The sequence below is a fragment of the Eucalyptus grandis genome, chromosome 3 (assembly GCF_016545825.1).
Source record: "Eucalyptus grandis isolate ANBG69807.140 chromosome 3, ASM1654582v1, whole genome shotgun sequence".
Lineage (NCBI taxonomy): Eukaryota > Viridiplantae > Streptophyta > Magnoliopsida > Myrtales > Myrtaceae > Eucalyptus > Eucalyptus grandis.
The window spans coordinates 44,184,817-44,197,960 of record NC_052614.1 but is presented as its reverse complement, the minus strand read 5'-3'; the positions used below and the strand labels follow the sequence as shown (position 1 = coordinate 44,197,960).

General features: G+C 37.4%; 1 protein-coding gene across 2 annotated transcripts; it reads left to right on the top strand.

The window, feature by feature from the left end:
- The first annotated feature begins 6,042 nt into the window (after positions 1 to 6,042).
- LOC104436704 lies at positions 6,043 to 11,117 on the top strand. Of its 2 annotated transcripts, XM_010049548.3 has the most exons (3): positions 6,043 to 6,180; positions 6,263 to 6,328; positions 8,913 to 11,117. In XM_010049548.3, exon 3 carries the CDS (start codon positions 8,937 to 8,939, stop codon positions 10,941 to 10,943), a length of 2,007 nt encoding a protein of 668 aa, XP_010047850.2. In that variant the 5' UTR covers positions 6,043 to 6,180; positions 6,263 to 6,328; positions 8,913 to 8,936; the 3' UTR covers positions 10,944 to 11,117. The 2 variants fall into 2 exon arrangements, with proteins under 2 accessions (XP_010047850.2, XP_039164594.1); XM_039308660.1 differs by lacking the exon at positions 6,263 to 6,328.
- The last annotated feature ends 2,027 nt before the right edge of the window (positions 11,118 to 13,144 follow it).

Genomic DNA, 13,144 nt, shown 5'->3' with positions numbered 1-13,144 from the left:
TTCAACCCTTAGGTGGCTATGATATGTTTGGAATGATGATTTAGATGAGTTGTGATGACTGATGGTTGACGATTCTTTGATGTTGCATAATCACCTGTTTTAAAAATTCATAGGCCCATTTTGACTGCTTTGCTTCACATTTGGATGTGAGCTAGTAGATGGCCTCATTTGGCTTCGATGTCCTCTAGTGATTTGAAGTAGGCATCCTGAGCTTTTCATAGACATATTATATGCTTGATCTAGCCATCGTTTGCCTTGCCATTTGTCTATTGCAAAATCGAAGTCTGATTTTGAACTGTTGTTGTTCTGTGAAATTGCTCTATTTCACCTACGTTCGTTGTTCGTTAATTTTTCATTATTTTTTCTGCTAAGATTTTCGAGTTTGTGTCTTCATGAAAGTTGTTCATAACAAATAGATCTAGAGCATATAAAATCTAGTGAAATTGATGCTTATTTGGCAGGGTCGATTGTCCATAAATCGCCCATGCTGCCTTCTGGAAAATCATTTTTCTCACCGACTTGTATCCATTCTTCATTTTTATAAAAATTGCGTGATGAGAATCTGACGTCAGTTTTGCATGAAATTTGCTCAAGATATCTAGTTCTACAATATATAAAATTTTCATGAAATTTGAAAGTTCTTTACTAGGCTCGATTGGCAATAAATCGTCCATATTACCTTCTGTGAAATCTTTTTTTTATTTTTTATTTTTATATATTGACATGCATTGGTTCTCTGATTTTTATAAATCATGCATTTAGAATCTAGACTCGACACCCATGAGTTCTGTTCCTCATATCATGGTCTGTGTTGTGTAAAAGTTTTAGATTGAATGAAACATTAGTTTGATGAGAACTGCCTTCAAGTAAGCATGTTTCTATTTGTGAGATTGCTTTTTCCAGTTTGACCTTCGTGGGTTTATTGATTTTTATAAAATCGCGCACGCTGAATGTGATGATGCTGTCCTCATGAAGATTTCTTGTGACATAGTGATCTTTATTATGAAAAATTTTCGGAAAATAAAAAGGTCATTTGCTATTTTTTCTGTTCATTCAAAAGTTGTAGGGATTCTGTAAACTCTATTTTTCGGATTTGACCATCGGTAACTTTTGAATTTTATAAATTCTCATGTTGCAAATTGCAAATGGTGTTCTTCATAAAAGTTGTAGAATACATTTCAAACTTCATTTTGATGTTAATTTCATTTAATTCGAGACTCATTAGGGCATTCAAATGACCTGATTAGAGTGCCGTTTATTCCGTGCCCATATCTTTCTTGGATACCTGAAGTTTTATTTGTAATTCCGATGAAGTTAATACCTTATTTGAAAATATTCAAAACACGAAAGTTATAGATAATGATCTCAGCTTTCTTTTGACATAAATTCTGTTGAAATTGACGCATGTTTGATCGTTCAAGGTACCTAATCGGTGTGTCGATTTATCTGCACTAGAGTTGAGGAATTTATTTTCCAAGAACATCAAACTTGTTTCAGAATTTCAACAAAGTCGATGTGCTTGTTTACCATCATTCAAAAGATGAAAATTTTCTTTAAGGATTTGTTTGCGATTAAAAAAAACTTATGACCTTGGTTGCATATTCTCAAAGTTCAACCTTTGAATTGCTTTGTTTGTGTTCTATTTGAACAATCACAGTTGTCTTGAATGAATAAGTGACCTTCCTTGGTTCACTGCCTTTGGTTGATTGCTTGAGGACCAAGTCTTCATGGTCTTAATGCATGCCTTTCCCATTATGCATGTGATATCTAGATGTTTTGTTCAGGGCCGGTGCATGTTCGAGAGGAAACCAAGGGACACTCAGACTTTAATTTAGGAGTCATTCGATCTTTACCATTGCTTATGAATATACGAGACGGCCAAGTATTGCCAACTAAAATGAATCAATTAGTGGTCATAGGCCGGCTTGATATACATGAATTTCAAAGGCCGACCCAAGGCTCATGTTTTTGTATCATGAGTTGCTTTGAGTTGCTTTAACTTGTTTGGATTCTTATGATTGTGTTTGGTTACATTGTATGCATGATATGATTTTGAATGCTAGTTTAACATTAGTTTAGGATGAGAATAGTCCAAAGGCGACCCTTGGAGTAGGTTCCCATGGGGGCATGAAGACAGTGATATGGTCGATGTCCATTCTGATCTTTATTCATTTGTACCTATTCATTCCCCAACTCGAATTTCCAATTTGTATTGTATAAATTCCCGATGAGTTGCAAGGTTACTTTTCTCGATCATCACATGTTGCTGCCAATCGGAGTCAAACCGGTTCTGGATTGTGGTGGTTGCCTACGACCATCTCGAAGGCGGCGACCACCGTACACTACTGATTGTCGTGGTCAGGTGGTACCCACTACATAGGTCGTCATCGTTGAAGTAAATGACGACCACAACGGGGGTGGTTATTCTGTGTACATAGTAAAATAGGATTTTGTTTTTGTTTTATATAAGTTATGATTTTTTACCGTGTATATAATCGTAATCTAGGTTATATCAATCACCTGCCATACAAGATATATGATATAATGAATCTCATCACATTTCTTTTGTTATCCTATCCTATCTCAATCTTAATCCTTGTCTAGTTGATTGTCTTGAAATTTTAAATAACTCTTGGATAAAAAAATCCAGACTTCCTCAGAGAATTGATAGTCAAAAAATAGATGGTTCCTTGGCTCATGCTATTGATTGAGGAAAATTGTCCAATCATTCATAGACCTATTTTATAGATGTTAATTCATTCATAATTTTTTCAATTTTTCTAGTTAAGTCCTAAGCCTTACTGCAATTTCCAATGTAGTCCATTGAATCAATTTTTACCGGAAATCACTAACATAACGAAGTACTACATAGGATAGCTAGTGATGATTGGATCGCCATGTTAGCTGATTTCGGTGAAAATGGGCCAAAGTGATTGTCTTCCATATCTTGAGTTTGTTTGCTAATGCAGCTTTGATGCTTTACATCAGCAACTTCTGGATGAATTCCTAAACAGGATTCTTGTACTACTCTTTGGAAAATTGCCTAAAAAGGCCCAAGAGGACGCCAATGATTCACCATTGGAAAATATTCTACTCACTGTCAATAACATATTTCACATGTGGTTTCAACAAGCCTCTCAACTTCATCATTTTTCTCCAAGTATAAGTACTGTCTTGCTTAATACCAGCAGCCTAAACACTCAATTTTTTCCAAGAGAAAGCATTTTGCCTAGACCATGGACAAAGAGCCTGATTGCAATATGAGGCGCTATAAAGAGTTGAGCACATCTTCTAGTTATAATACATAAATTAAATTAGATATTTAACGAAGATATCGATAGGATTTAACTATATGTAATTTTTTGATTTACAGAGGAAATTTTGATAATCGCTTAGAAATAACTAAAACTCATTATAATCTTCTATATATATATATATATATATATATATATATATATTAATTAAAAGTGAAGATGAGAGACGACAGATGTATAAGTAGGCTTATTGGTTGAAACCCCCTCAAGTTCCCTGAATAGCCGAAGAACTCATTGAACACAGCAAGCCAATTTTGAAAGGGAAGAAGGAGCCTTTTGCGAAAGCAATGCCATCCCATCAATAAATAAATAAGTAAATATAGCATTCGGAAATGGTGGATGGAGCCCTTCGGTCAAAAAGGCTACGATGAGACATTCAAGAGACTGGATAAAATAGTCTTCCCACTAAGTCCTAGAATTAATTGTACTTTTGGTAAAACATTATATTGTACTAGCGTTATTCATTAGTTAACTTAATTATATCAAATTACATTAAGTTTTTTGTTTTTTCGGCTTGGATTTGAAAATTGTATAATTAAGCCACCTTATCATAGTTTTCTTAATCTAGTGGATCCTATAAGTTCTTATAGGAGGCCTCAGATTAAATATTCATAACCATGAAGAGTTACATTTATTTTAGGGAAAATTTCAAATAAGGGCATGAAGTGCCTTCATTTTTTAAATAATGGCTTGAAATGGATCTTGTTTAAAAAAAATGGCTTGAAGTGGCCAAATGGTCTCAAATAAGGGTCCAAAGGGAAACTTGTTTAAAATAAGGGCATGAAGTAATCATATCAATTTCCAAAAAGGATCTAACCTCTCAAATTGAAGGGCGTTTTCATCTTTTTTAACTTTTCTATTTATTTTTTTTCTTTCTTTCTTTTTTTTTTTTTATAATATTTTTGCCTTTTTCCCCTTCCTTTCGCTAGCCATGGCGAGGTCGTTGGACTTAGATGAAGGCAGCCCCTACTGTCGTTTGGCGAGGGGGTTCCTCACTAGATTTGGTGAGAGTAGCCCTCGCTAGTGTTGAGCAAGGGCAACCCCAATCAACGTCGGGCAAGGGTCACCTAGGCTTAAGTTGGCGAGATAGCCCCTCCCTCCCCCCCCCCCAAGCGTCAAGCAAGGGTGTTCCTCACTAGGGCGTTGAGCGAGGGTTGCCCTTGCTCGTGTAAAACGAGGTCACCCTTGCCAATGTTAGGCAAGGGTCGCCTCACCTAGGTTGCCCTGACTTGGTGCGAGGGCAACCCTCACCCTCGCTCGAGGTGGGCGACCTCCGCCAGCCATGGATGGCAATGGCCGAGGAGGGAAGAGAAAAAATGAAAAAAAAAAAAAAAAAAGGAAAGGGAAAAAAAAGAAAAAAAAAAAAAATATAGATAATTTTTTTGACCAAAATACCCTTTCTTTGATGGCTAGAATAGGCATCGGCCGACTAGGCCCTTATTTGAGATGATTTGGCCAATTTAGGCTCTTATTTGAGAAGATTTTACCACTTTAGACTTTTATTTGAAACAAGATCCACTTCGGATTCTTATTTGAGAAAAAGAGAGCATTTCGGACCCTTATTTGAAAATTTCCCTTTATTTTATGGAAAACTAATTATTGGAACATATTTTCTCATCTTCTATTATTTTGGTGTTGCTTTGAAAATGATCTAATGAGAAATGTATTTTATGATGAACAAATTTCTATATTAAATCGAAAAAAAAAATTGCATTTTAAAAAATTGATATTCATTTACAAGAATCTAACTCGACTTCCACAATTGTTAGGACACTCCTCTTATAAAAACTTGGGACTGCCCTCTTATAACAACTACAAATCTTGTGGTGAGATTGGACACCCTAGCACCTTAACTTAGGACTCGAGGGGAAGCTTGGCATGAGACCCTAGTGCCCCTAACTAGTGGACACTTGGACCTTGGACCCTAGCACCTAGAGTTTTGGACACCAAGGGCTGAGTTGAGCATCCAGGACCACAAGTCCTTAGAAGCCTCTCATGTCTGACCCGTGCGCTCTTGAGTCCAGGGCTCCAGGTCTGGGTTTGGGTGCCTGGATCCTACTGTGAGGCTCAAGGTCTTGTGATGGCGCACTGGACCTAGGTTTAAATGTCTTAAATGTGGTCTAGGTTTTCTGACAACAAATTTCCGATAATGATTTTTAGCTCATTTGAAGAATCCTACCAAATTCAAGAAAATTAAACCACTTTTCCTGAATAAATTTGGTACAAAATATTTACCAGTCAGTCATGTCAACTTTCCGGGAAATAAAACGGACCCGAAGTCTCTCTGCAATTTCATCAAGACCCGATGTCAATGTTAGAGTAGCCTTTCATTTATCTAATCCAAAAGCTAAAGAGACCCGATGTCAATGTTAGAGTAGCCTTTCATTTATCTAATCCAAAAGCTAAAGATGCGCAACGGAATGAGAATCATGCGTTATCATAAAGATAGACAACGAAGCTTCAGACATGTTTGCGTACCCATCAGGCCAAACAAAAGAGAAAAAGGGCTCAGACAAAAGTTGCAAGCAAATAATCAAATTCCCATTCTGCTTTTTATTCCATTTTCTTTGTCCTTTTTTTATTCCTTCTCCATTTTCTTTGTCCTTTTTTTATTCCTTCGTTTTTCTTTTTTTTTTTTTTATAGACGGATATTCCAACGAACAGTTGATTGCTGTATCTATTAAGACACAAGTGCTATGCCAGCTAAGAGAGGAAATCAGTCATTTCTTGTACTTGTCCCTTCACAATGTTTCTAGGGACAAAGATCAACGTTCCTTTTCTCTGCTTCTGTTTCTCCAATTTTTCCGATGTTGGGGTCGACGTCTTCTGAATCATACTTCTGGGATTCATCAGCCCTCGAGTTCAGGTTTTGTGCCACCAGCCTCGTGTTTCATTGCACCTTTTTCTCGCATTTGCTTGTCATGCTTACTAACCCACATTACTTCTAGGAAAAGATGTTTGCACGCTCTATGCGTTGGATGCTTTGGCAAGTGATTATTGTACGTAAATCATTGGTTAGCACACTTGACTATTCTCTATAAAAAGTTACAGCACCTTTTTATGCTTGTTCTCGATGTTCAATTTCCAACTAGGGAAATAATTACCAAGAGAAATTATGACCCTTCTCTATTCCTTCAACATATAAAGATTGCTATGTCAAGAAAAGTATAGCAAATATGCCATTGAATGCAAACTCTCCTATGTGAATGGGATCTAGATCAGCAGGTTTTGAAATGAGGTAGGATTACAGGAATTATCTTTAGACATTAACATGCATTTTAACATGTAATCCAGTTATGTGTTGTGTTGAATGTTCAATGTGTTAATAACTAAAACCGTGACAATTTTTTTCACCAAAAATAATTTGAAAAAGTACAATTCAGTATGGGTACCTTAGAACCGGTGGAACTGAGAAGTTCAAGGTTCCATTGTAGGTCTATAAAGTAGGCTTCAGATTTCAAAAACTTGAAATCAAAGGTTCAAGGGCAATGCAAATATCCTATCTACTTGGGAATTGGCACGCTCCTACTAAATACTCCCGGAACAACTCTCCTCCACCTTTTCCCTTCTCTCTTTTCATTTGAAAATTAGTTTTGATTTTTTTTTTAAACTTAAAAGCCACATCTAAAGAATTTGTGGAGAACGCACCTTTAGTTAGAGATCCTCAATAGAATGTGGAGGCTAAATAAAAGAAAATCCCAAAAACGAAATGATTCGGAAAGTCCAATAATTCATCATTTGTTCAAATTTGAAAAAAATAAAATAAAATTGTGGATGAAAAGCAGAACAAATCTGTTGAGCCACAAAATTGTGTCCAAGCAAATTTGGAGAAAGATAAATAGTTATTGCAGGAGTGGAGGGTTAGTAAATTGGGTTTGGAAACTTTTAGGAGTTTTTACCTGGTAGAGAGCAATGTGGAGAAAACTCATATGGAGATGGGTTTGATCACTGTGCTCCACCTTTTTATACAGAAGTTCTCAAAATAATCACTGTTTTTACCCTATAACTTGGATAAATAACTATATTTATGTTTTAATTAAGATGCGAAAATTATGCGAATAGTAATAATGGTCTTTTGGTACTTCATGATTGCCTAACGAGGAATTGACATGTGGTCCATTATTGACACGTCCCATTGTCCAAAAAGAATTCATGCCGAGTACGAATGTGAGACTTGGTGAACAAATCTGCAATCTGAAGGTTGGGAGAAATAAAACACTATCTCTTTGGGCATTCGAAGAAGAGTTTAATTGGGTGGCATAGGGAAGCAAGAATCCCATCTATCCTGTCTAGAGGAATAGGAGGCCTTTGCCTTTGCTGCCTGTTTTGTCTTTAATAAGGGCTTTGGCTTCCAGAATTTCGCTACGCTGCCGATTTGGATGCTTATGATGATTGCCTTACGTGGAATTTGGTAGTTGTACTTACTTTTTCTTTCTTCGATCCCCGATGTACATTGAAAATCCAACAAAAGATGAATAAAACTCAACATGTGAAAAATGTCCTTTCGCCGGAAAATGAAATTCTTAATTATTCTTTAATGTCAGAATTTATTTACTGAAAAACAATATGTAACTAAAAATTTAAGGTAAAATCTTCAAAATTTACAAGAAAATATAATGAAATTGCTATTTTCTATTTTTTTTTTCTTTTTTGTATTTACCCTTAGTAAACCAATAATGTACGATGATAAAATCCATTGGAACACCAATAATTTTGTGTGGCCAAGCCCATGAGAAATAGTCGATGTTATTTAGTGGTGTCAACAAAGAAAAGTGTATAATAAAAGAAATCTTATTATTTTTTCCATATGTAATTGGAAGATTTACTTGGAATAAATCATTCTTTCCTTTAGGAACTTTTCTTGCGTTATTTAGATCTTATTTAAGTTAAGAAAATGCTTGTAGTACAACAATTTACTTTGAATCGTTAAGGAATAGGAGATGAAGATGAAGAAGAGATGGGCAAGTGGGTAAATATAATGCCACTTTGTTTTTCAATCAACTTATTTTGAATAGTGAGATTTGTCTGAATTGGTTTTACTTTCTACTATTTATTTAATCCAAAATTTCCGGCTCATGGAAATTAATTCTTTTTAAAATTAAAAACCTAAAACTTTCACATCATTCAATTATTAATGTGTAGATTCACATATCTATCTATTTTTTTTAAAATTTGACTGGAAAAAAAAAAGGATACCTTTTTTTTTTTTTTTTTTTTGCTTAAATGTAAACAAACAATCTTGAATAAAAAAAAAACAAAAAAAAAAACATCTACCTATGTATTCTCTTTGCCTGGACTTTCAATGAACTAAATTAATTTAAAATTATTAAAAAGAAGAATTTTAATTGCTTTGTGAATCTTCTTTCTAGTCCTTGGGTATCTGCAATGCCTGACAGTCATTATCAATATCAGGTGAAACACAGAGAATGTAAGGAAGTATTATAAAATATTTAAGCGTGCTGTGTTTGATCGGTGGGTCACTTGAAACATATTATGCAATTATGTATGCATTTATGCAGTTTGGTGCAAGCACTTTGTAATTATTCTTCAGAAGCAATGTGAAAAATTTCCTAACTCTGCATTTGCATTGATGTCAAGTAAACACACCTGAACGAAGCTGCCATGAGTTTGATCACTTGCATTTCCTTTGTAAAACGCCTGTGGGTGGCGTGGGGGATTCAGCTCTTGGTCGTCGCAACCGTTGCCTGCAAGATTGTTCTCGCAATATTAGGCAGCCGTCGGAAATATGTGACGTGGATTTCAGCTAATCTCGTCATTTGGGCCACATATTTGCTACTTTCTTACTTTGCGACAATCGCGCTGGGAAAGCTTACTGTGGTCCGCATCGACGATCCTAAAAATCCAGGTTACGATGTGGTCTTGCAAGGGCTATTGGCCCCGTTACTTCTGATGCAACTCGGGTACGCAGACGGCATAACGGCCTATGCGGTGGAAGACAACCGGCTGGGATTGAGACAAATATTGAACATTGGGGCTACGGTAGGCGTTGTGGTTTGGATTCTCGTTCGCTGTTGGGACAGCTCATCCCCGGCCTCAATGCTGTTCTTCCCCTTGTTCGTGGCTGGAATCATAAAATCGGTGGGGTGGGTCTGGGCTCTCCAATCCGTGTATGATGAGAACTCGAGCGTGACCACGGAGGACATGTCCGAAGAAGCCGGCATTAAGCAAGTGTTTGAAGCGTTCCCTGACGACGAGAAGTTCGCGTCCACAAAGGACGTCTTAAAGGCCTACTATCGGTTCGACTGTTTGAAGCCCCATCTCGTGAACTGGCTGTACCACCCTCTCTTCATATCCCGCGATTGGATGTCCATCGACAGTTACCCCGCTGACCGTGCTTTCACCATGACCGAGATCGAGCTGAACTTCATGTTCGATGTGCTCTACACTAAAGCACCCATTCTGTACACAAAACGCGGCCTCATAGGCCGCTTCATCGGCTTCTTCTGCTTGCTGTCTACCTTGTGTAGATTTTCCGTGATCTTCAAGAATGCCTTCTTGATCGATATGTACATCACCTGTACCTATGCGTTACTGATGGCAGTCACATCTCTGGAGCTTTATCAAATCACGATGCTGGCGTTTTCGGATTGGGCAGTGGTGAAGATGAGTATGCACCTTAAGGCGCCGCTTGTCCTAAGGCTCCTCCCGTTTCTAGCCAGACGGTGCATGAAGCAGAAAAGATGGTCGAGGTCGGTAGGGCAGCTCAATTTGTTAAACCGCCGCCTCTTGTACGAACAATGGTCGAAGCCTGTCGCCACGATACTTGATTTGTTTGAGAAAGGGGAGATCTTCAGAAGGTATTGGTTACATTCCAGCCAGGCTATCCCCTCTTCCCTCAAGGTGCTGGTTGTTCAAAACATGGCAGAGCTAGAGAAGCAAAGACACCTCCTGCCCTTCACAGAAAGAGGCGACTGGACGCTTGACACTTACGGCATCAGAGAGAAACAAGGACTGAGCAATAGCATCGAGATGAGATTCGATAGGAGCATCATTATCTGGCACATTGCGACAGAAATCCTGCACGAATTAGAGGGAGATCACTCCGATGCTTGCAGAGGAAGCAAACTCCTATCAGATTACATGATATACCTCCTTGCTCTGCGTCCTTACATGTTGTCCCTCACCACTGCCGACATCACGCTGGAGTACGCTTGTTGCGCACTGAGGCCTTTCTTGAGGCAACGAGACATTAGAGAAGCAATTAGCAAATTATCGTTGGCAGATGAAGATTTCCCAGACCCTGTGGAATTGAGTAAGCCGACGATGATCACTCACGGCTGGCATGTGTTGCCGGAGGTGCAGAAGCTCGTGATCGACCTGAGGATGATGGACAACAAGTGGGAGATCATCAGCAGCATCTGGGTGGAGATGCTGTGTTATGCAGCATACAGGTGTCAAGTGTATCACCATGCCAAGCGACTGAGAAGAGGAGGTGAACTCATCACTCATGTGTGGCTCCTCTTGGCCCACAAGACTGACAAGTACCGTTCGGAAATTCCTAAAGATCTTGCTCCCTCCTCCAAACCCTTCACTAGAAAAGATTCTTCTAGTTGCTTCCAAAAGATTTTTGGGAAGAGAGATGCTAAAACTCGATACAACCTTATGTGATGTGACATCGTCACGTTCAGTTGGTTTATTTATATTCAAAAATTCAAATACTAAATGACAGTTGATTGTGTCATGTGTGTCATAGTTTTAAGTTCAAATCTTTCCAAATCTTCATTTGCCTTCTCGATTATATATTTTTTCATATTTCTTTATTAGGAAAAATGTTAGCATACATATGAGATTGAATATTGGAATATTTAAATATTCACCATGCTTCATTTCATAGCTTAAATTTTTTTGAACATCTATGATTACATGAAATTTTACAACTTATTCCCTCAAGTTGACCTTGTCAAATTGGTTAGAAAGCAAAAATTGCAAGGGAGTAATTTAGTACATATTTAGCATTTCTTATTTGAATGACGTGCTCTCGTTCGTCTTTGTGTAAACTATATGCTGTCGATCCTGCACTCAGTTTATGTTGTCTGTAAAAGAGAATGTGACTTTGATATTATTCCATCATATCTTTTCCTTTTTCTCCTACGTATATAAGCAGCTTGTACACGTACAGTTGTAAGTGTTATAATCTTTTTCCTATAGGATATCCTAGCTTTAGGTGTCATGTCTCATAAGTCCCATGCGTGTGTCTATGCGATTATAAAACTCCCTTTGCTTCATCGATTGTAAGAATATCTCTTACTGCTTAGAATTTCTTTAGTTTCTCTCGAATTTTTATCATATGATTTTCATAATATGTGGTAATCAATGGAAATCGATCAGACGTCCTAGCGGCTTAAATCCATGATTGAAAACTTTCCATATTCGGTTTTAACATATGAGCTTTCAAGATGGATTGAATGGTTCATACAAAGAACGAAATAAAGGCGTAAGCCAATATTTCTAGTCTAACCCGAAGAACAGATGGTTTGCACGGAATATTTCAATCATGGGTTTGAAATTTTACTTCGTGCAAATTGAAATCTTATTTCGTTTGAAAATTTTTCATTTGAAAATTACCCCGAGCTTTTGAAAAGAATTAAGATCACATATTCTGGGCGAAATTTTGAACCTAATCGGACGGACCGATTGATGATAACATATGTTGGTCTCTCAATGATGTCTCTCTTTTATGATGGAATCGTGACAAAAAACTTAGTCCTCGTGAAAGGGAATACTCGGGCAAAATGTTAAAGTCTTGCTTTCATCATAATCAGAGAAATCGTCTTTCTATTTCCATGCTTATGCTGTTTCTTCAACATTCAAGGTGGAGAATGCGGCTCCTAACAAAATAAACATTCAAAGAGCAGTATTGCCATTTTCAAGCGAGTCGAGAGCTTACCTCTAAAAACTACTTTGAACGGTAAAATTGTAGTTGTTCCAATAATTACATCTTGTGTCGGAAATAACTTATTAATTCATCTTCATGCATGCATCTAGGTTTCGATCATGTAGTGATTTAGGGGTCATTTCGCATATTTGTTATGTTAATTTAATTAGAAAACACAAAAAGAAGAAGAAGAGAAGAGAAGAAGAAGAAGAGAGATTAGTATAGGTTAAGATATCAATTAGTTTTGCATCATAGAGATAAATAGGCTGTTTCCTTATGCATAATCATGCATCATATTTATCTCATCACACTTTTTGCATATGACATTTCATTGGGAGAAATACTAAAAAAATCTTAAACTTATTACAATTGTGCCATTTTAATCCATCCGACCAATTTTGGCCAACCATCATCGTTGATGCTAACGTGCATAATTTTAATAATATCCTATTTTTATAAAAAAAAATTATTTTATCTTTTTTTCTTCTTCTTCTTTTTCCTCTTTGTCCCTGTTTTTCTTTTTCTCCCCAATAGTGCTCGGCGAGCCTAGGTGAGGATTGCAAAGCCCTTGCCGGTTGCTGGCGAGGGTCACGGCCTTGGCTTGGCCTTGTAGTGGGCGAAGGCAGCCTTGCTTGCAATTGGCGAAGCCATGGTCGCCTTCACTCAAGCCTTGGGTGACATTAGGCGAAGGCTACCGTGGCTTCAGCTTATGAAACACCAACACTCTCCAAGAGCCATCATGTTGTGTCGGACACTTTGACACGTGTCCGACACTTTTCGATACTTTCGAACACTTTTTGATACTTGATCAATACATGTTGGAAAATCCGATACCTGGTCAACTTTCTTGACACTCTCTGACACTTGAGTCGGAATTCTGACATGTGAATTTCCGACACATGATGTCAATTTTAAAAATTTTCAATAAATGATA